Here is a 25,163-nt window from a genome sequence, read left to right on the forward strand (position 1 = left end):
CAACATGAAAAACTGGGGTTAGATACAAATCTTTGTATTGCTGCTATAGTCAATGACCACACCAACACACTTCTGAAAGACAGCAAGCAAATCTGGTATATATGAGTGTGATTGACACAATGGTGACAGATGTCACTGGCACTGCACAAAACAACATTTTTTGTTGTGACAATGGTGACATATCACTGGCACTGCGCAAAACATTTTTTGTTGTGCTTTGTTTCCAAGTATTTTGTGTAAAATGAAAGGACGTAGCACCTTGTTGAACAGGATAAATACACCTTATTACTCCATGAAATAGTATCACTTTAAACTAAACTAAATATTTAAACTTTCCATTTTCTCTATTAGTCAATTTTTGCTCAGCAGGTACCTGATACAATCTATACAATACACATCATAATTTTCTTGATGATAATGATGATATTTGTTTTGTGAGACGCTCAACTGTGTGGTTATCAGAGCTTGCACAAATTCCCAATATTTGCACAGTCCAGCCTCACCACTTCCATAAATGATGATGAAATGATGAGGACAACACAAACACCCAATTCCCAGTCAGAGAAAAACTCCGACCTGGCCGGGAATTGAGCCTGGGACTCCGTGATTCAGAGGCAGCAATAATTTTCTTGGTCATATTACATGAGAAATTGGAACTATCCAATTCTATAACATGCAACTTGACCATGTGGCGTGTAGCTTCCTCCATTCACTCCTCTGGATGTGGTTAAGCAAAAAAATGTGTGGACATTAAGTCACCATTCATGATACAGAGCCAAGGTGAGGTAAAATCACAGTTAAATCATAAATGAACAGCATACAGTGAAGAGAGACATCCTTAACATAAGTATTTTTTTCTTACTCTCATATGTTCACCTGAAAGGATTCTTCCTTTTTGCAGTACCAGTAGAGGCATTATCTTTGCTTGAAACACCAGAGTCCTGTGACAGAGTAAGGGATAGATCTTTCCCTCTTAGTCTTGCCTGTAGTGCTCTTTTCTTCATCTTTAAACGATGTATCCGCATAACATCCCCTGGCAGCTTCCATGATGGAGATGTTGGGAAATGGTCTTGAGAAGTGTTCATTGTTCCTGTGAAGAAGAAAAAAGGAAAACAAAATTCAATAAAATTACGACAAAAAGTACTGTGTCTGTTTACATATTTAATAAAGAATGTCCTGCAATTTGTACAAACTGTGAATGGGGGAAACATTTACAAATGTCCATTATAATGCTAAATACTGGTCATTTCATAACAGCCAATCAGATTTTTAAGGTCTTTTCCACTTCAGGCAGCTCAGGTTATGATTACATTTGGCCTAACAATTTCTCTGAAGCCCAAACAAAGCTACAAATAATTTTTTGCTCAGCACATCACTGCCCTCTCACCCTATGGACAGCTCAATAACCTATTGATACAACTGGGAACTTTCCCCCACGTCACACCAACCCAGCACATACATCTACAACAGACAACTTTCTTAAAATAAAATCAAACAATGGAAAATCTAGGGTGGAATAACAATATGAATTAAGAAAGATTGCAACTCACAACACAGAAGAGGCACACAGCAGTGGACAGGCAACAGGCACATTTAAAAGTAGATTTCTGGATGAGCTGTTTTACTACATCTTTCGTCAGGTGTTCACAGCATCGGGCCTTAATGCCTGGAGACAATAGTGATCTAATACACGTGTGCACGCGCACGAATGAGAGAGAGAGAGAGAGAGAGAGAGAGAGAGAGAGAGAGAATGTCTGACTAGTCATTCTACATTAATTTGGTATTTGCATTTAGCATTGTGTGAGAGTATTCTTAAAATTGCAGTGAAGGGCACAGCCATCAAGACACCAGTCAAATAAATATAACATTTCTACTTGTTTTGTAAATAAAACTGCTTTTCCCGCTGCCACTTAATTTATTTATCCCAGACGTGTTTCACCTTTTTTTTTTGTTCTAAGGCATCATCAGTGGGAAGATTTGCTGATCTGCGTTTCCTCACATCTGATCTGGAGGTCGCACTACCACTTTATTACTGGCATATAAACACAAGATTGCGTTCTGCCCTTCTTTACACTGTTCACCATGTTTCTCCTTGTTTTTTGTGGTGTACTATTGTTCTTTTGAGACTCAATATAACTATTTCGTCAGACATTGCTTTTCAAAATGTAAATATTGCAACTCCATTACGTGTTAAATGTTAATACAACATTTCATTGCTGCTTCTTCAATAAAAGTTTTAAAGAACATCAGTTTCTGACTTTGAAGGGTCTCTCTGAATCGGTTACTGCAATAGCAAAATCAGAGAAGTGTCAAATTTTTCCCCCATTAAGAATTACACGTTTATTGGTGGTTTTCTTCAAGATTTTAGATGGTTACAACAAAAGTGGCAAGTTGCTTCCCTATCCTTTTCAATTGTTCACCATTTCTTCCACACGGCTAACCCGTTTTACATATACTGCATAACTAACAGAATAAATGTATTAATAACTACATGGACAACAGCTGTACCACTTTTGATAGGTTATTATATGACCAATGGAGTACAAATTATACATTTTTGTGTTGCACTAAGAGCTTACTTTGTTTTTAGAGAATTTTAATGCTGTAAGTGTTTTGTTATATACAGGTTGAAGAATATAAACAGGCCATTTGTGATTTCACCCTATTACATTCACATAATTGGAAAAATGGTGCTGGTTGATGTTGTAGGTAGTGATTCAGATCCCAAAAACAACAGGTTCATCCACGATATTAAATGTGTAAAATGTAATAGAAACATGAGAAATGGTATTTTGTGTGATTCGTGCGATTGTTGGAATCATTTTGTGTGTGCAAACATTACCAAAAATGTCCTTACTGAAGAAAGTGCTGAATGGATCTGTCCAAGGCGTGCTAATGGCCATTTCAGTCTAACAGGTAACATTTTAAAACCTCACACGGTATCTGATGATGATAAAAATTCTTTATTGTTAATTATTGCTGAGCTACAAGAGGATTTAAAAATTCTGAGTGATGAAAATAGAAGACTCAAGCTTTACTTGGAAGACAGTGATCAGCAGTTATGTGTTAATATGTCTAAACATGTGGAAGGACTGCCAGAAAGTGAGGTTAGGACTATAATGGTCGCAATAACAGGTCAGACAGTAGATTGAGTAACTGTAAAATTACCAATTAATACCAAATATGATTCAATTCAAAACACAGATGATACAGAAACTGTATCAGCATGCTCATCTGATAAGGTGGTGCAAGAGTCTCGGAACCTAGTAAATAACAAACTAACATGTAAGAAAGAATTTAAAATCAAGATTTACACAGACAGTTATGCACGAGGATTGTCAGCTATGATGATGGAAAGTAGGCCTTCTGTGACTAATGAGTTTGAAATTGAAGGAATTGTTAAACCAGGGGCTGGTTTACAAGAGATTTCAACATCAATCAAGAAAGGCAGAACAGCCCTCATGGACAAAGACTTTGTAGTGTTAATGGCCGGAGCAAACGACGTCAGTAGAAACAAGAGGAAGATAGGAAACATCGACACTGAAGAAGACTCTCGAAGTGTAAACCCACACTAATGTGATTATCGTTAATGTGCCTCATTGACATGATTTGCCTCAGTGGTCATGTGTGAATAAGGAAGTGGAACAAACCAACAAGGAGTACAAAAGCTATTGATACACACTTTAAAAATGTTATCATAATTAACACCAGTAGTTGTAGCAGAGATTGGCCACACTTGGCAGGCACTTCAAAAACTAGGTAAACGTTTAAGTGATACAGTTCTCAAAGTAATATCAGACAAGCTTGCGAAGGACGAAAGACCAGTGCTCTGTTTAGATTATGTCTCCAACTGAAATGACAAAAAACTTATAGACATTGACCAGGGTGGATGTTCCAGTAGTACAGTGACACTACCTGGTCAACTTTTATATGGTAACATTATGCAGCATTAATTCAGTAAAGATGCAAATAAAGCAATGCCAAAGGTAGAGTTTAAAATAGGCTTCCTCAACATTCAGGGTATGGCAGGTAAAAATTTAATATTTAATGAATTTTCCAATGAAAACATAGTGCCTATTGTGTACTTAAGTGAACATTGGGGTAAAAAGGATGAGCTTGAGTAAAAAGTATTGGATGATTACACATTATTTACTTGCTACAGTAGAGAACATCACTTACACGGAGGTGTAGCAATACATGCAAAAACACCTCTTGCACCAAACTGTGGCACGGTAGATCTCAACACCCTTTGTGCTGAACTACATTTTGAAATATCATGACTAGTAATTGAGAGTATTAAGCTAGTGGTGGTTGTAGTGGTGGTGGTGGTGGTGGTGGTGGTGGTGGTAGGCCACCTACTGGTGACCCACACATCTTTCTTGAGAAATTTGAGGACCTCTTAATGTACTTCGGTATACCAAAATGGGAGAAATATAACATTGTCATTGGAGGGGATGTCAATTCAAGCTTTGATGTTCTGCAGGACAGAAAAACTGTGACAGAGCTCATAAATTTGCTTCGACAATTTAACCTATACTATGTTAACTGTAAACCTACAAGGGGCTCTGCCTGTCTAGACAATATATTTATAAATATTAAGAGAACTTGTATGTACACTGATTTAATTAGTTTCCCTTTCTCAGATCATAATGCAGTATTAATTAATGTTAGTAATGTAACTTCAGATTGCACCAACCCAAAAGCCAAAACTGTGACTACTAGAGAGGGGATGGATAGGTTTAGACATGCCCCCCTTGTTTCAGCTGGGACTCCCTTTTTAGTAGGCTTCAACATTGTTCCTCTGATATTGTTATCACTGATTTTGTTTCTGTGTTTTTAAATATATTCAAAAATAACATCCCTCTGAAAAATGTACATTAAATATTAGCAGTGATTACAAAAAAAGGAAAAACAAGGAATGGTATGCTCCATAGTAACGGCAACCAAAAAATAGTGTTATGCTATGTTCTGGCATGTACAAAAATGGTAAATCAGAAGTGTACAAAGAATTGTATGCTAGAGCTAAGCATAAGTACAGGCAGGCAATCAGTGAAGCAAAGAAAGTACATCATATAGTAAACATTGAAAAGTCTAAAAACAAATGCGAAAAAGCGAGTGTAATTAATTCTATTGTCCATACTAAGCAAAAATATGATTTTGCCAAAACCCCAGAAGAATTCAATAAATTTTGTATCCAATTCGTTGCAGAAATTAGCAGTCCAATAAACAAACCTAGTGAAACTACACTTAGTATCATGAACAAATGTTTAGAAAAGCCTTTCCCGAGCACTTTCACTTTCACAGAAGTGTGTCCATATACTATCCTGAAAATGGTGAAAAATTTCAACCCTTCAGCTAGTGTTGATTACTATGATTTGTTATGTAATTTGTTGAAAGATGTTATTGACTGTATAATTTATTCTTTAACTTATTGTGAAAATAAACGTCTTGTTGAAAGTAAGTTCCCTGATAAACTAATATATATAAAAAAGGTGAAAAGAACTGATTCACTAGCTATAGGCCCGTATCCATCACACTTGTTTTCTTCCAAAATGTTTGAAACAATAATGTACAATCAAGTTAGTTTTTGCTTGGGCAAATAAAATGTAATCAGTGATAAGCAGTTTGGATTTAGGAAAGGTAAATTCACAACTGACACAATGGATTCCTTAGTAACATTTGTCCTAGATGTATTTGTGGCTGGGGGCTACGCTCAGGCTACGTTTTGTGACCTGAGCAGAGCTTTTGATCATGTGAAGCATAATACTTTGTTAAATAAGCTACTTTATTATGGTTTTGATGGCAACAGTGTAAATACGTTTAAATCTTTCCTAGAGAACCACCAACAAGTTGTGTGCATTGGTAGAGAGAAATCAAATTTGGTTTATGTTAGGTCTGGAGTGCCACAAGGATTGGTGCTTGGGCCTTTTTTGTTTCTATTAATGACTGATGATCTGCCTTTATTCATAAATTCAAATGCATTATTGTATGCCGATGACAGAAAATACACTTGCTCAATATTCATTATGGTTCAGAACAAATGGTTTCTTGCTAAACGAAAGTAAAATCCAGGAACTTTATTTATGCTTGAAGGAGATCCCTAACCACCATGAATTAGAAACCATTAAATTTTTAAGTGTTACTATTGACAACAAATTGACCTGGGAACCACACATCAAAAATATATTGGTTAGACTTTCAAGAGTTATTTATCTATTTAGAAATTTAAAAAGACATGTTCCAGATAACTATGTAAGATCAGCAAATTTTGCTTACTTCGAAAGCATTATGTCGTATGGAATTTTATTGTGGGGTAGTAGTAGCCACATAAATGACATTCTACTTTTGCAGAAGAACGTATTATGAATAATTACTGATTCTGGTAAATCAGAACACTGAAAACGTCTGTTCATTAAATTGCAAAGTCTGACAGTAGTAAACCTATTCATTTATAATGTTCTAATGTACATTAGAAACAATGATTCAAAATTTGTATTGAGAAGTGATATTCATAGCTATAATAGTAAAAACAGAATACTAGAAATAGAACATGTGTAGTCATGAAACATCGTAAACTACATAAATCACAGAACTCCTACCTAGTTCTTGGACTAAGAATGCTTAACAGACTAAGCAAAAATTTTAAAGAAATGACTGTAAATATTTTTAAAACTAAATTGTATAAGAAACTAGTAAACAATCCTTTGTACACTGTTGATGTATTTTTTGAAGATCAAAGTACTGCTTTGTAATGTGTGGTTCCTACTTTTACCCTTTTCATGCAAATGAAAGTACATTGAGAAATGTATGCTCGACTTTGTCTATTGCTGTAACAAGCTGAATGACAATAAAATTTTATTATTATTTTTATTATTATCATTCATTGTGATTTACAGACATGACGTTTTTTCATCAGTGATGTTGAATTAGAAGTGGGTCAATACAAATGAAGTGGTCCAATAAAAACTAAGTTGGTTGCTTGACCATTTTTAAATATTTTAATTTTTTTATATATGATTACCCTATAATTGAGAAGTTCAAAACAGTTTTTAAAAACATTTTACCTTTCACCTTTACTGAATGGCGGCTATTTTCGTTTGTAAGCGTGTGACTATGTTTAGAGACATTAGAGACATTAGCAAAAATGTTAATATCTATGCGCTGGGTTAAGTTACAACATTACAATTGACATGATTTTATTTAGAAAAGTATCCTCTACAACATTGTCTATTACACAAAATACCCTAAAATCAAAAATAACCAGTCAAAATGACCTCCAAACTTTGGTATCCAAATTTTCAAAAATCCACTTTTTAAGCCCAAAAATAACAAACAAGGAGTGATTTATGAGAGTCTATTCTTTTCCTGTACTTACAAGGGAACATCCCCATCGTACCCCCCTCAGATTTAGTTATAAGTTGGCACAGTGGATAGGCCTTGAAAAACTGAACACAGATCAATCGAGAAAACAGGAAGAAGTTGTGTGGAACTATGAAAAAATAAGCAAAATATACAAACTGGGTCGTCCATGCGTAAGATAGGCAATATTAAGGGCAATGTGAGGCGAGGAGCGCCGTGGTCCCATGGTTAGCGTGAACAGCTGCGGAACAAGAGGTCCTTGGTTCAAATCTGCCCTCGACTGAAAATTTTGCTTTCTTTATTTTCGCAAAGTTATGATCTGTACGTTCGTTCATTGACGTCTCTGTTCACTGTAATAAGTTTAGTGTCTGTGTTTTGCGACCGCACCGCAAAACCGTGTGATTAGTTACGAAAGGACGTGCCTCTCCAATGGGAACCAAAAACATTTGATCGCAAGGTCATAGGTCAACCGATTCCTCCACAGGAAAACACGTCTGATATTTTGTATACGACACTGGTGACAGCATGTGCGTCACATGACAGGAATATGTTGTCGACCCACCTAACTAGTACACTTGGCAAATGGGTGAAAAGATTCTTCTACCTCGCCCGATTTAGGTTTTCTTGTGGATGTAATAATCACTCCAAAAAAAGTGATGAAAGCATAAGAGTTTTTCACATAAACTGAAAATAAAAAGTTAAAATTTTCGGTCGAGGGAAGATTTGAACTGAAGACCTCTCGTTCTGCAGCTGTTCACACTAACCACGGGACCACAGCGCTCCTCGTCTCATACTGCCCTTAATATTGCCTATATTACACATGGACGACCCAGTTTGTATATTTTGCTTATTTTTTCATAGGTCCACACAACTTCTTCCTGCTTTCTCGATCGATCTGTGTTCAGTTTTTCAAGGCCTATCCACTGTGCCAACTTATAACTAAATCTGCATGGGGTGCGATGGGGATGTTCCCTTGTTAGATGTCATATACTACTAGCCTCATATAGAGCAAGAAATGTTACGAATGTTTCCTTAATTTTTTATATATTTTTGAAATTTGAAAATTTCCATTTTTTGTTAAGTTTAGGGTTAGTTAACACAGGTGGGACTTAATATAAAAATATGATTTTTGCACAGTTTGTACACCTATATGATAGCAACGTACTGTAAAAATTTCAACATTGATATCTGACTGTGAACAAAGATATGGTTTTTGAAAATGAGGAGATAATTCACATTACTCTACAACCGATCTTATGGCTGTTGCCCATTCATGTGTGATATTGACGGGATATAATCAATTATTATTGATGTAAGGTACTGAGTTATATACAAAAAAGTGGAAACATCACTAAAATTAACATTTATATTATCCTGACATATTTAAAATAAATATTTTCAATTAACATCCTTCGAGACGCGACTGTTCCAAAACCTGGTGGTGAATGTTAAGAACACTTCAGACAGCTTCTGTGATATAGAATAAGACCTCTCAGTTGCTGTGTAAGTTCATGCACTGAAAGTTTCCTTAACCCTAGGATGCATGGTGCTGAAAACACACATTAATGCATATGCAGGGCCTCCAAGGCGCTGGCCTAATTAAAAATTTTCCTCTTTTCATATAATCATTCTTTGGAGTTACATTTATTTCTGTCAAATTTATTGTCATATTGAAAGATTCCTAAGATACAAGTACAGGATCTGGTGGGCCTGATTAACATTTTATTAACTTTTTTAAAAAACGCTAAGAGTGAATTTTTATTAATTACATCCATTTACATACAACATATACAAATAATTTTATTAATTCACTTATAAGCTGTAGTTTACCTTTTATAACATTTATTACAACCAATTTCTTCAATTAAAACAAATTCATTATTCACAATATTATGTATATAGGCAATATTTTGACAAAAAGGTATTATTCATTGTTCACATAAAATGGAATTTTTCTTAGTTTTCAAGATGTGACAAACAAGAAGCAGAAAGAATGCCACTATGTTCCTCACAAATTATGGTTTTACACTTAATGCATGTCATAGCACTTTTCCTGTGTTTATTATATGGACAATCACTGCATCTTCTTCTTTTTCCTGAAACAGGTAGTAGGTTCGGCGATATGACATCTTTTTCAACACCACATCTTTGCATGGAATCAACGATTTTCTTTGTAAGTTTAGGCATCTGAATACGAAGTTCCATTAGTCTTCTTACCATCTCCTCTGCGAAATCTCTTAGGAACAAACACCTTTTACCACTTCTTCCACTATGGTATGTCAGATGTTGGGCAGAAAATAAACTTTCACTGTTCATTGCTGTGACGTCCATCATATTCATCCATAATGCAAATGGCCATCTTGTTTGTCTCTTGCAAGTGTAATAATGAATTTTCTGGCCATTTGATCTACTCCACCCTTCGTAGAGTTATAGAACTTTATTATATCTGGTTTCTTTTTTGCATGAGTTTCATCAATGTTTCTGTCGTGATGCATTGTGCTAATGAGAACGACAGACTTTTTCTTTTTGGGAACATAGCTCACCATTGTAATGTCACCTCTAAATGCAAACAAAGAGGAACGAATCGCTCTTGAGGCAGATGGTTTCATCTCATTAGGAATTTCTGGTTTATTTTGTTTGATTGTTCCCACCACTGTAATTTGCTTCAGAAGCATCTCTTCTGCCAGCTGCACATTAGTAAAGAAGTTGTCAACAGTAATATTTTTTGATGATCCTTCAATGCTTTTAGCACGATCTTTCACCACATTCAATCCAAGATTTTTCTGAATAGGTTCATGGGGCTTCCTTCCTATGTAAACAATTCCGTCTAAAGCATATGGAGATGTTGCATCACATAATCAAAATATTTTTATGCCATACTTGGCTGGTTTAGAGGGCATATCCTGGGTGAAGCTGCATCTTCCACGGAATGGGACTAGCTGTTCGTCAACTGTGAGCGAATCATTGGGAATCATTATATTTCTACATTTGTCAAGAAATAGTTACCATACATAGCGAACAGCTGCAATTTTGTCATCTGCAGATAGAGCTTCACGGGTACGCCTATCATCAAATCTAATCATTCCCCTTATATCCTCGAATCTATTTACGGACATGGTGGCCTTTTATGTAGGACATGCCTTTTCATCCAAGAATAATTCTCTAATAGGGACATCCCAACTCTTCTCAACACCAGAAAGCAGTAAAACACCAAGAAAACCCTCCATTTCAGCAAGCAAAACGTTTTTCCACGTTTTACCACATAAAGCAGCCACTCTTCTGCCTTCAATATTTGTGTAGTTTATGATTTCCTCTAGTATTTCCTTGGAGATAAAATAGGCCACGGCATCCTTAGGTTTATAGGTTTTCAAACCACGGGCTGGACCAGGTGCCTTCTTTACGATATTATGGACAGGCGTACGAAAAGTTGCAGGAGGATCTAATTTCCAAATCGTTCCATTCCGACTAATGTATGTGTGGTCTTCTATACCTTTTTGTGGCGGTTCTTTATTTTCAGACTCTGATGAAGTAATATTATCAGAAGGACTGTCATCTGCCTCAATATTCACATCTGCAGGTTCGTTGGCTAATTTTTCACTACTTGCATCTTCAAAAATATTTCCTTCCTCGCAAGAATCATCTTCTTCAAACCACTGAGCCACAACACTTTCAAAATTAGCTGCATTTGCACCTACTGACTCTCTTGCTTTGCGTGTTGAAGCCATAGCAAAATGCGTGTCTCTCAAACAGCAGCTTGTGCAGCACTAAACGAGTCATACTCGTAACGATATGGGCTTTGCAGCAACAAACTACAGTAACAATGAGGCTGACAAGAGCAGCACAGGATAACAATACTATGCAATAATAAAACATTTCATAGCAAAAAGATCAATAATACACTGATATCGCCAATATGTGAAAGTAGTGTGTATTATTTTTTAGTTAATACTATTACTACTACAGCTACTGCTGCTGTTGGCACTCCTGTTGCTGGAAATACCACTACAGTTATTGTTGAATTAATAACTGTTCCCAAACAAATGTTGAAGACAATATAGGCTAAAGAACATTTATAAATGTGTGAGGGCTTCTGAAGCCCTGCTTATGCATTCACAGTGTATGGGTAAATGTGTTGAATTATACAAAAAACTTAAAAAGGTATCTCATTCAGACTTTATAGGAGGAATGTCACAGTGTTAGTGAAATAGTACTGAAAAGCAGTTTGAAATCAAACAAAATATTACAGACCTTTTTTAAAAATCAAGACATACAAGGGCCTCGGAGGCCCTGTATATGCATCCTAGGGTTAAAACATTTTTCATTGGTATCCAAACTTTGTCACTAGTAGATTTCTTGAATGATGTTCTTGGGCCAGCAGGAGGGTAAAAATGAACAAAAACATCATTGTTTTCCAAACTTATTCTTCCAACCTCTGCAAGCCACCACTGTTCATCATACACTCATGCCACTCTGTCATTCAATGTTAAAGACAGAGATGTAATTTTACTAACAACATGATCCTCATAAATTTTGGTTTCTGATGTTAGATAGCATCAAACTAAGTTTTCTGCAGTGCCACGGAATTTGTTCCTTTTATTGCTATATAGTTTTCAAATCTTATTTGAACTGTTATTTTCACATGCAGAACCACTTCTTTCTTGATCAGAAAATAGGCAATGCCTTTAATATTATCCTTACAAAAGGACATGTATGTATGTCCTGTACTGTGAGAATTTGGTCTGTGGTTGGTCTTTGTAGGCTGGCTTTACTTACTTCACGTTTTGTTGTACCTCCTACTCCATCACATGCATTTTTACCATGGCAAGATGCAAAAAAGTGCCGTTCAGCCTCCAACCCAAAATCTACTTTGTGGTTGCACAGATTTAAAAAATTCTTTTTGTCCTTATACTGACTACCACTTCCATCTGAAAAGCATATCACCTTCTCAACCTTGGGAAAATTCTGTTTTATGTAATTTATTAAATACTTTTGAAATGCATGTACAGCCAAAGTGTTGTGCTCCAAGTAGTCGCTTAGAATGCAAATTGAAGAACTGAAAACTTCATCCTTCTCATTTTTAAAGTAGAGGATAAATGGATGCACTGTTGCCTGGTCATTGACCCATGGTACCCTTGTATTGCATCCTGAATCACAAATGTAAAATTTTCTGCAAAATTAGCTAGCACTATGCATTCAGTTTCATGAAGTTGTGCTCTTTTGTCCTCCAAAAACATACTTTGGACTTGAGAAACACAGTGGTGACTTGAGTTTTTTTTTAAGTTATCAATTAAAGAATCCAAGTACTCCTCCTGAGATTGAACCACTGTTATCATTTCTGCCCTGTCAATTGTGACCCACTGTTCGAAGGTAATACTGTCTGGCATTTCCTCATCATATTTGTGAAACAATTCAATACCAGTTTCCTTACCAGGGCATTTATTACAGAAACTCATCATGCAGTCATAACTGTTAGCGTCACAGACCATTAAATGTAGTAACTCTTTTTAATTAAGATCATTGAGTTTTGCACCCGCAATCATCAGTTTGACATTTTGATGATAGAAACAAACACATACGCAGAGTGTTCCTGAGGATCCAGCCAAAATGCACCACTTAGGGCGGAGGTCACAAAATTTTGACCTTCCAATTTTGCATTCAGGATGAGAATTTTTGAACGTTACATAAAGTTCATTTAAATTTGGCAGCACTAAACGTTTCTGCTTTGTTACTTTAACTCCATTTATAATAACTCTTTTGCTATCTTTGCAAACTGGGCACATTCTACTGTTTTCAACATATTCAAACAACTGCTGTATCTTTTTAATTGTTTCTTCACTTATACCTACTCCTTTCTTCTTTCCTAAAACTGAAAGAATGCCTTGCTCTTTCACTAATTTTCAGGTTAGTTTAAGCAAACGATGAGAAACGTTGAATTCATGAACTATATTTTCTCTTGACCATGAGTCAGGAAGCAAACTTAAAATTTTAACTTTTTCCTCTTTAGATGTCACTGAACATTTAATTTTTAATTTATCTATTAAGCTCAAATATTCAGTGTCAGATGATGCTGGTGGTAAGTTTTCTTCTTCATTAGAAATAATGTTGGTACCTGTATTACTAAAGCATGATTCCAAGTCTTTTCTAATTTCGTCTGAAATTTGTTGTACCTTATTTTCAATAGCTGCTTTTCTTTTTCTGCTCCTTAATTTTATTATTTTCAAAGCAGGAGATACGTCTAACTTAGAACAAGCAAAATCCAATATGCTAACAGCTTCCTCATTAGGACTATAAATGTCATTAACAAGGTTACACAATTCTGGTTCTGGATTCACAACAAATATTTTTGAGTAACAATTTAGGCACAGGGAATTTCCGGGAATAACATTACATTTCACTTGGGAAGCTGTTTCACTCTCACATAACAAGGACAAATGTTCAAGTTTTATGTCCCTCAAACCCTTAGTAATAGGCTTTTTATGATCTTTAAGTGGATCACAGCACTTTCTTCCAATAATGTGGTTGCACTTCAGAATATATTTCTTCTCATGATACTCACACACTGATGTTACAGAAGAACTTACTCTAAATTTAAACATAGTTGGTCTAACTTCATCAAAATCACTGCCATTTTTCAAGTTTTTTTAAACCTGAACCATAAACTGTTTTGTGACACACTTCAGTTGCTATCTGTTCAACAGAGCATTGTTCATCCATGTTATTGCATACCAATTAATCTCTCAAAATTAATTACAAATTACACACAGAATGATGAGACGCTTTACAACATGAGGCACCCTGAATACAACCCTCTCCTGTAGCAAGGAATTAGAGTGTTACAATGAGTGTGTCTTTCACAGATATAGCAGTTCTTAAGTGAGTATTATGCTTTGTGATAAGAGGATACACTTCACTGAGCACATACAGATGTATGCTCATCCATTCTTAAATAATTGATGTACGACTTGACGTCCTCCACTGTAAGCTCACGTAACAAGTTTTGTTGAATGCTTTTATTGTGTCATCGTAAAACCCATGGCTTCACCCAGGTATGTTTCCTTTTTTTCCTCCGCTTCTCTTCCGCATGTGCACACAGTGCAATTCTGGTACATGCAACTGCTGCAGTTAATAAGAAGTAGTTGTTGTCAGCCATCTTGAACTTTGACGAAAAATATGATGACAGTGTAATATCCCTTTTTAGCGCCACGTCAAAGATCTTTGTCAAATATATTTGACAAATATTTGGTCACATCTTTGATCAATTCTTTGACAAAGAAATTTGATAGTGTAATACCGGCCTAGCAGAGGTTTCAGAACAGACTGACTACAACAATGCCACACCCAGCAATAATGTACTTCTTTACTGACAATAAACCTAAACGTAAATGGGCATTTTTATTACCATAAAACAAAAGCAAAAGCTCCTATTGTTTAATATTGCATTATTAAAAATAAATAAACTAGATGAATACGGGGTGATAGTGTTAACTAAGTAATTGTCACAATTAAATTTTATTACAGTGAAACAATAAATCATTTAAATAGGCAACAGTCACAAGATCAGTTGTATAGAAACGTGAATTATTTCCTCATTTTCAAAAATTCATAACTTTGTTCACAGTCAAATATCAATGTTGAAAATTTTACAGTACATTGCTATCATATAGGTATACAAACTGTGCAAAAATCGTATTTTTATATTCAGTACCACCTGAGATATCTAACCCCAAACTCTACAAAAAATTAAAATTTTCAAATTTCAAAAATTCACAAAAAATTCAAATTTTCGCTAATGTCTCCAGACTGAAAAATTGTCACACGCTTACAAACAAAAATGGCCGCCATTCAGTAAAGATGCAAAATAAATTATTTTAAAAACACTGTTTCGAACTTCTCAAATATAGGGTAATCACAAATAAAAAAAATAAAATATTTAAAAATGGTCAAGCAACTGTCAATGGACCACTTCAAATGGATTGACCCAAGTGTTTGATAGCTTCATGTATGATTTATTCTTCAGACTGTAGCACAGTGACTATGTTAGTCACATTAGTGCACACTTATTACTAATAGTGCAAACACACAATGTAAACAGTGAGACAAGGGCACAGCTTTTGTCATCCTGTTTAGTGGCTTTCCAAACGGCTGTCAGTTTTTGGAAGAACAATAAGTTCTAAAGCGTGTGAATACTTTTTGTTAAAGATTACAATTACTATTCTACTTTTATGTAATAAGTCATGAAACAGGGCACAGCATGTACTGGTAAGCTGAATGTTTTTTATTAATATCTGGAGTCTTGACACCATTTTCGAATGGTGTGAACCATGTATCTACCATTAGCACACCACTTTTAAAAGTTTTATCATGTTTGCTTCCATAGGGACACTGTTGTGCCCAATGATTGAACCCCACTGCTTGCATTGCAAAAGTGTTTCCCTGGGGAAAAAAAATTAGAAGACATATCCCCATAAATAGCTGAGGATTCTTTTCCTACATCACCTTACCACTGTTCTAGTACATAAATTCCTACAAGTTCTCTTATGAGAGAGAGAGAGAGAGAGAGAGAGAGAGAGAGAGAGAGAGAGAGAGAGAGAGAGAGAGTAAACTCTATTATTTTTCCTTGTAATTACCCACAGAAGAGTATGAAAAATAACAACACATTGGTTCAGAATGTGAAGAATGAACTTTCTGCACCATTTTACAGTCCCGTTGATTCATTGAGCTTAGCAGTATGTCATGACTGTAAACCTTCTTGTACTCGAGTTTTAATCACAAATTGCAGAACTTTGACAGAAAAAAAGTCTTCAGCATGTCTATGACACTGCAGTCATATCTCACTTCTGTCACACAGATATCCCATCACACAAGGACCATCTTAATATAAGAATAAACCACCATAATATCCATGCTCAAGCAAAACCACTGTCACACATGTGACATTTTATATTGGTGTGGGAAAGTCTGAAAACTGGAGATGATGTACACTGTCAAAACCTGGCTTCAGGATGAAAGATATTTACAACATTCTGTATGAATGTCTTCATTATCATTGTCACTGATGTTGCTGCTACTGATTTGACGGATAGTATAATCAAGATTTCCCGGCTGATCAAACATGAGACAGACCACATAATACTCCTGATGCTGGGCCAGCATTTGGGTCTTCCACTACCTCACTATTCAGTGTACCTATCCATCCAGTGTTGGTACTCCTGTGACAGAAGTTCATAAAACAGGAACAAAAGGTCCACATTTTATGCTGTGATAGCCTAAGTCCTAACAGGTAAGACAACTGCCCAGAAAAAGCAAGAAATCTTTGAGTCTTCATTCTAGTGTGTCACATTATATGTATATGAATGCAGTTGCTGTGACTGAAATTCCTATGTTTGTGTAAACAGATTATACATAATAGAAGTGCACCACTCTGAGTGGAGCACATCCTCCCTCCCCAAACACAAAATAGAAAAGTAGTTGACTGAAAGAAAAAGATTAGTTCACGATTGTCTCTTTTTAGCTAGGCCTAAATGATTTTTGAGCTTTCAATTATTCCTACAACCTTCATTAAATATACATATGGAATTACCGGCAAATTCCTGCCAACGTGGTCACCAGGGATGGAGCACAAATTCTGTGGATCAAGTGTAACCTGTCCAGTTGACTGACTGTAGTTTTTCTTGCAGTGTCCTAATAGCAATGGCTATTCTCTATTTGTACAAAACAATATTAAGGGCCATTCCGTGCCAAGTGGTCTAATATCGAGAAATGTTCCCACATGACAATCATGGATTTTGATGAAATTTTGTATGAACATTCACACATGTTCTTAATGAACACTGGTAAAGCTTCAGTTTCAGATATTCAATACTTGCAGAGATATAGTCACTTGTTTGAAACCATAGCACAGCTTCTGAGAGTGCCTCCTTGAATTTTCAGCAACTTTGAGATGAGATATCTCTAAGTATTTGCATGAAAGAAACAAAACTTGGCCATCTTATACAACTTTTAGAGCTCTTTAAAGTAAAATATTAAGAAAAGGATTTCTGAGCAATTTTCATATAGATAATTTGAAGCAAAGTTGGGCGAAAAATAGCCGTTTAAAAAAAATGCGAACTTTAGTTTTTTATATCTACAAAAGTAATTGTGAGATGTAAATGAAACTTTGCACACCACAACTCACCAACACAAGGTCTTAGAATATAAAATTTCATTCTCCTATTGCTTTCCATTATCTCACAAATCTAGGGTAAAGTTGACGATTTTTCAAAAAGTGCTAAAAATGGGTATTATTAGTCAAATTTTTCAAAAAAGTGTTTTCTCCAAACTCTTCTAAACTATGGTCATTAGAAAGAGCATATTCTAAACAATCTAGAAAAGTGGATTTGGTTTTGCAATGCAAGCATATAAGGTCCTAAAAAGTAGCATCATCAAAGAGGCGCACTGGAAGTTTGAACACATTTTTCTGGCACTCAAATTATACCTGAAACCTTTTATTATGCCTAATAAATGTTTATTAGTGCCTTGAATAATTGAAATTAAAAGATCTGGTAAATAGGCAATGAGACTGTCAGAAAAACTTGAAAACTATGAGAAGTAGCCCTTATGCTTTTATCGTAAGTGTTCATCATTGTAAATATTTACAAGTGGAAAATGAAGACCTAATTTTTGGATTCAGTTGTATAAAACATTTTTCCAAAAAAGAATCAGTTTGCTTGAATCATGCATCAAGTGATGTAAATTTTCCAATCAATATTGCAGAGATTTTAATACCTAGGTGTTGTAACCTGTGAATTTTTGTGTTAAAGTTATTAGGGAAACGTGTGAAATTGGTTGGTTAAACACCTAAGAGTTTTAATTTTGTATTTAATCACACTTAAATGTAGCCTACTACCTTGGTAAATATGTAACCACTAGTTTCACAGAGAAAATTCACAAGATTCACAGTTCATAGAAAATATAATGGCAACAATTACTTTAACAATCAGATTGTTTCATTATTGTGAGCCTTGTTTGAACAATTAGTATTTCAGTGGTGTGTATGCAGCATAGTGAGTGGGTTCACTCGACGGAGTGTGGCTTGTTAAGTGATTCATACGACCATCAAAGTTTGTAATCTAATTTACAAAAAATTGTTTTGATTGTCTTTTATAGCATATATCTCTTATAAGATTTTTTCATTGGTATTATACATTGTGTATAATTTCATTCAGTAGCAATTTGTCTGAAATTTAACCAAATTATAATTTGTATTTAGAGGCCAAATACATTATTTAGTTACTGATTAGAGATGGATGCAGAAGGGAACAGCATATCTTCCTGCTCAATTGGGCAAGGAGATAGTGGAACAAAGTGTCATGTCACTTTCTTTACCAAAAAAGCTGCTTTATAATGGTTTGCGGATTTTAGTAATGAGGAAAAAGTGTTGTTGGTCTGACGTTCTGAAGCAAAGCTGGACAATACCTCTCAAGTTTGCCTACACCATGAAGCCCTGTTATTGACACAATATGAGAGGTTACAAAAAAAAAAATGCTTCAATCCCTTTGGGAAGGTGAATCATAATGTTAAGGCAGGAATTCGCACTCTTGATACTGAAACAGCTAATAATGCTTCTGATATGTTGAAGAAGCAGCTTCTTAATTACATAAAGCCAGGTCAGAAAATTTGTCCGGCTTGCGTGACTACCTTAAATAAACACTTGGACGAAGCTTTATCAGCCTCATCATCACATTCTGATGAGGACTTTACACCAAAAGAAGAAATAAATAGTAGCTTATTGTCTATTGGCATTTCACCCCTGAAGAGGATGGTAAGCTACAGAGATAAGCCCCAATATGTGAAGAAGAAAATTCAAAAGGCTGAATATGTGATTAAAAACAGAATTGTAAATGCAATGGGAGTAAACCGACAAATTGAAGATGCTAGTGAAATTAAGGAATGTGGAAACTGTGTCGACTATGCACATTTGCTGACTGAACTGAAAGCCAAGATGCAGAATGCAATTCATAAAGAACAGATGCAAATTTTAACCTTGGCACCTGTAGGTTGGACAGTCAGACAAACAGCAACTCAGTTCCGCGTGTCCGAAAGAATGGTGAAGAATGCTCGGAAGCTTAAGGCAGAGAAGGGCATTCTGGCACTTCCCGAAAATAGGCAAAGCAGGAAATTACCAGCAGAAGTTGCTAGTAGAGTGCGAAATTTTTTTGAAGATGAGTATAGTAGGGTGTGCCCTGGAAAAAAAGATAGTATTTCAGTTAGACTTTTAGATAGAAAGACATACATGCAGAAAAGATTGTTACTTTGCAATTTACGGGAAATGTATGTTATCTATAAGAATATAAATGGTCCCGAAATAGGGTTCTCAAAGTTTTGTGAACTTAGACCCAAATGTTGTGTAACAGTAGGATCAGCTGGAATGCATGCAGTTTGCATCTGTGAAATTCACCAAAATGTTAAGTTTATGCTTAGCGGAGCTAGTATACGTGAAAATTATAAGGAGATTCTCAGCAAGGCAGTTTGCAGTTTGAACTCTAATAAACAGTGCATGCTACATCGCTGTGAAAGGTATCCTGGGCCCGAAGCTACAGCATCTGAAATTGCCAGCTATTTCCTAGATCATGAGCCACAGGAAGTTGTTGTGTTTAAGCAATGGATACATACCGATCGGGCCACACTGGACACGAAGCAAATGGTAGTGAATGAATTTATTGAAGATGTAAAAAATAAAATATGACTTTGTCATGCCATCATTACATTGCCAAGCATCAAAGCTTGCATCTTAAAGGCCTTAAATGTCATCTGAAAGACGAATCTTTAATTTTTTGCATTATCAGTGATTGTTTGCGGCATGACACTATTACAGTTCACGTTTTTATCAAGGAGCTCATCAAATATATAAAAGCACGGTTTGCACAGATATCCCACATTCATTATTTCGGTGATGGCTCCAGCGCTCAGTATAAAAATTTCAAGAATTTCCTAAATTTGTGCTATCATAAGAGTGATTTTGTATATGACAGCCGAACGGAATTTTTTTTGCTACTAGTCACGGGAAATTACCTTGTGATGGGATTGGAGGTACAACAAAGCGGTTAGCAGTAAGAGCAAGCTTGCAATGGCCACTTAATGAACAAATTCTTACTCCCCTATATCTGTTTCACTTCTGCTCTGAAAACATTAATGGAATTAAATTTGTTTTTGTCAGTAAAGATGAAATTGAAAAAAAATATTGTGTCACAGAAAGAGAGGTTTAAACTTGGACAAACTGTAGCAGATACTAGAGAAAATCATCACTTTTTACCTATTGATGAAACAACAATTCAGGTCAGCAGAATTTCAAATGATTGTTCATCTTTTCTAGCTAAAATGGGTCACAGTAATGAAGGAATTAATGTCTGCTCTCCAACCAGGACAATATGTTGCATGCATCTATGAAAAATTGTGGTGGATTGGGAATATCTGTGAGACCTCCACAGAGCAAAGGGATGCATTAATAAACCTTATGCACCCACATAGTCCAGCAAATTCATTTTATTGGCCATCAAGAAGTGACAAGTGCTGGGTTCCGGAACACCACATTGTTGCAGTTATTCCAGCTCCATCAGTAAATTCGTCTGGCTGGCAATATACCATTCCTCTTGATAGTCATCAGAAAATTAATGTAGCATATCAAAAATTGAAAAAGGTTAGAGGAAACAATCTGAGGAACCCAAGAGTGCCTTCTAATTTTACACAGGGCACTTAAATAATTTTACTATCAGGCTTGGGAACCTGTGTAAAGAAACCCTTATCAGGCTTGGGATCCTGTGGTAAAGAAACCCACCCGTGGCTGTTGTTGCTAAGCTATCAGGCATGGCCCCTATGGCAAAGGGAAATGCTGGTTTTCTCAGGTGAAATGAAACTAGTGGTGGTTAAGCCACCATGGACCATAGCAACTCATTTATACACTACTTTTCCATCAATAAGCTGGTGTTGTTCATTAAACAGGCAACTAATAATTAGATGATTATGCAAATAAATTTTACGATTTACATTCATTTTTAATAATAATTTCGTGTGTGTGTGTGTGTGTGTGTGTGTGTGTGTGTGTGTGTGTGTGTGTGTGTGTGTGTGTGTGTGTGTGAGAGAGAGAGAGAGAGAGAGAGAGAGAGAGAGAGAGAGAGAGAGAGAGAGAGAGAGTGAGTGGGGGGGGGGGGGGGGAGGTGACAATTAAGAAATAACATTGTTTCTATTTTTATTCTTTTGCTATTCGGACTTAAGCTAGGTCCTATTCATCATGACTTCTTATTTCACTTATCCCAGACATTAATAAACATGTATAAGGCAAAATAAAAGATTTCAGGTATAATTTGAGTGCCAGAAAAATGTGTTCAAACTTCCAGTGCACCTCTTTGATGATGCTACTTTTTAGGGCCTTATATGCTTGCATTGCAAAACCAAATCCACTTTTCTAGATTGTTTAGAATATGCTCTTTCTAATGACCATAGTTTAGAAGAGTTTGGAGAAAACCATTTTTTGAATAATTTGACTAATAATACCCATTTTTAGCACTTTTTGAAAAATTGTCAACTTTACCCTAGATTTGTGAAATAATGGAAAGCAATAGGAGAATGAAATTTTATATTCTAAGACCTTGTGTTGGTGAGTTATGGTGTGCAAAGTTTCATGTACATCCCACAATTACTTTTGGAGAGATAAAAAACTAAAGCTCGCATTTTTTTTAAACAGCTATTTTTTCGCCCAACTTTGCTTCAAATTATCTATATGAAAATCCTTTTCTTAATATTTTACTTTAAAGAGCTCTAAAAGTTGTATAAGATGGCCCAGTTTTGTTTCTTTCATGCAAATACTTACAGAGATATCTCATCTCAAAGTTGCTGAAAATTCGAGGACGCACTATAGAAAGCTGTGCTATGGTCTTAAACAAGTGACTGTATCTCCGAAAGTATTGAATTTCTGAAACTGAAACTTTACCAGTGTTCATTGAGAACATGTGTGAATGTTCATACAAGATTTCATCAAAATCCATGAGGGTCATGTGGGAGCCTCTAGACCACTTGGCATGGAATGACCCTTAACTGAAATTTGCTGACATGGATTATGACTATTAAAGGTTCCTACTTGAATAGTAAACAATTTTTGTTAGCCAGTTTATTGAAAGACAAACTTCAACAAATTTAACAGTATAATTCAGAAGACTGTTCGCCAAACTACAGTTTAGTACCTTCCTTGACAGATGTACAAATCGAATTCATTAATTAGTTTAACATCAAAATGCCTTCCACAAACACAGGAGCAATTCCAACCATATCCAAGTTATGTGTCAACCTGTCTCCTCTTTGATTTGTGCTAGATGCACTCTACACAGCTAGCACTTATTAGTATAAAAATAGCTTGTAGTGTTAGCAGCAGTTACTTCTTCCACTGTTCTGGAGTATTCTGCCCACACGGCATCCACAATCAAAATGAGTAAATACACAAAAAAACAAGTTTTAACATGAGTATTGTGTGCTTATACAAGGATGGAGCCCATAGGAATTTGGTCTTGATCCTTTTAAAGGAGCCACTCTGACATACACTTGAAATAATCTATGAAAACCAGAAATGTAAAAGCTATTAATAGCTTCGGCTTTCTCACCAAGGCTGACCATGATCCCAACTTGTGAAAAACAATAAGGTAGAGAAGGCATATCATCTTTAAATATGTATTACCTGCATAGGATATTGTGTTGTCTTAAGACCTTCATGTCAAAACTCTGAAAACAACTGCATTTAAGAGACCTATCTTTTCAATCAGAGACAGCAGTACATTTAAAAAGTATATGTAATAGTATGAACAAAAGTCACTGGAATGTGATCATTATAGTTAATACCATCAGCGTAAAGTCCAAAGAAACTTTATCTACACCACATGTCTGGCATTACAAGCACCGATTCTAGTTATTTCAGTGCAGAGTAATGCCCCTTATGACCAATTAAATCGGCATACATAAGATCACAATACAACAAAGTACAATGCCCAATACATCAGATGATCAACCAGAGAGCAGAGGTTAAATTTTCATAGCAGAAACAAATTCTAGCAACTATTAGCATGTGATAGCTCAAATGCCAACAGATGCATTCAATTGTAACTATAATGGATGAACCATGGATCTTGTGTGCTTCAATGGTACAGACAAGTCATATATGTGCAATCATATAAAAGGGGTATCTATGGCGAGGCTTGACTAACGTATGGTTCCTGAAGAGGGAAAGGCCTTTTCAGTAGTCGAAGGGGCAACAGTCTTGGTAGTTGAGTGATCTAGCTTTGTAACGTCAGCCAACACACCGTTACAATGTTGGTACTGTGGAGAGCTGAAATTTCCATATATTTCCACAGGATATGGAGCTCGACAAAAGTTACATATTGGACCCCCCCTTGCATTTTTCAATATGACACAGACATTAACATTAGACTTCTCTACCGATCAGTTTGTTACCACAACCAAATTTTCTGATTTCAAATTTGTTGACTTCACCAACTCACAACCAGATTGCCACCTTCTAATCTAACTTAGACCGTGGGCTGTACTAAAGCTCAGTCTGTCACCACAAGCAAGATTTCAGTGGGGAATCCAATATGTAACCTTAGCCTACACCACCAAGGCCTAACTTTGTAGTATTTACCTTTTTATATTATAGCATCGTTAGAATAAATAATTGATCAATGTAACTAACGGTTTTTTAATGTTGATATAATCCTTACCAGTGCCCGTTGCAACTATCATTTCGTAAGTTTCTGTAGCCCATAAGGTACGTTTGCCTCTCTAGACTGAATCGGTCAAAACGAGAGAGGCTGATGTTTCTATGCATATCTGTATAAACCATCCTGAACGAGCAAAATATAACTTTTTTCCTTTCCTTTTCTGTCTTAAAATTCATATGTCCTCTAATTTAAAACTTACATGATGCCACTTTATATATGCTACATCAGAATAGACTGCAAGCAATGGAATATTTTAAAATATGTTTTTACAACACGGAAGATCTATATTTACATGTGTCATGGTAAAATCGGAAATCTCTCGAAACGTGACGTCCTGATAAACATGCTATCAAATTTACGTGTCTAAAGGCTTTGAAGGGCCAAGTCTGATGAATTTGGGTTTCAACAACACCTCTGTGAGATTTGAAGAACATCATACCAAGCGATGGAAATTTTTTGTGGCACCAAGTGCTTTAATGACAACCACTCTGCAATTCGTATTAAACGCCGAGCAACATATCGCTGCTTAAATGAGTGTGAAACACTAGTTTGATTTCCACGATAATACGACAGCTAAACTACTCAACAAAACTTACCTTATCTCACTTCAATAGTGTGTTTTTAAACAAACTGCATCTCCCCAACGGATCTTCCGCCTGAATATGATGTTTGATTCTCACAGATGTTTCAGTACTACCAAATACGTCATGACTCATGACTCATGAGAGTTGCAGCTGCACACGGAATTCTGCAGTGCAAACTGCATTCTTAAAAAACCTGCTACGCTACGAATTCAAGCATCAGCAAAAAGAAAAAAAACAAATATTGTATTTTGTCAATAAATGCCATTATGGCCGCCTCCCCCTTTATCTTAAATATGCTTGACTACAACATCAGCAGTTAAATGTCTTTGTCGTTATGTGATCATATGATCCACCTCATGATTCGCATCAGTTCTCTGTTGTTGGTTGAGGGTGGAAGTGTGTTTGTCGCTCTTGTGAGTGAAGTTACCAAAACTTGGGTACCTGCCCAGTGTTGTTGAAGCTTTATTCAAAAACAATCTGC

General features: G+C 35.8%; 1 protein-coding gene across 1 annotated transcript in view; it reads right to left on the reverse strand.

The window, feature by feature from the left end:
* LOC126203212 (protein downstream neighbor of son homolog) overlaps positions 1 to 24,775 on the reverse strand; it is a 95,081-nt gene extending 70,306 nt beyond the window's left edge. The window contains exons 1-2 of the mRNA XM_049937456.1: positions 24,695 to 24,775; positions 877 to 1,090 (exon numbers count right to left, since the gene is read on the reverse strand). Coding sequence (XP_049793413.1) covers positions 877 to 1,085 — 209 coding nt within the window. The 5' untranslated portion in view covers positions 1,086 to 1,090; positions 24,695 to 24,775. The remainder of the gene's footprint in view (positions 1 to 876; positions 1,091 to 24,694) is intronic.
* Positions 24,776 to 25,163: the final 388 nt, after the last annotated feature.

Source organism: Schistocerca nitens, chromosome 9 (genome assembly GCF_023898315.1).
Source record: "Schistocerca nitens isolate TAMUIC-IGC-003100 chromosome 9, iqSchNite1.1, whole genome shotgun sequence".
Classification (NCBI taxonomy): Eukaryota; Metazoa; Arthropoda; class Insecta; order Orthoptera; family Acrididae; genus Schistocerca; species Schistocerca nitens.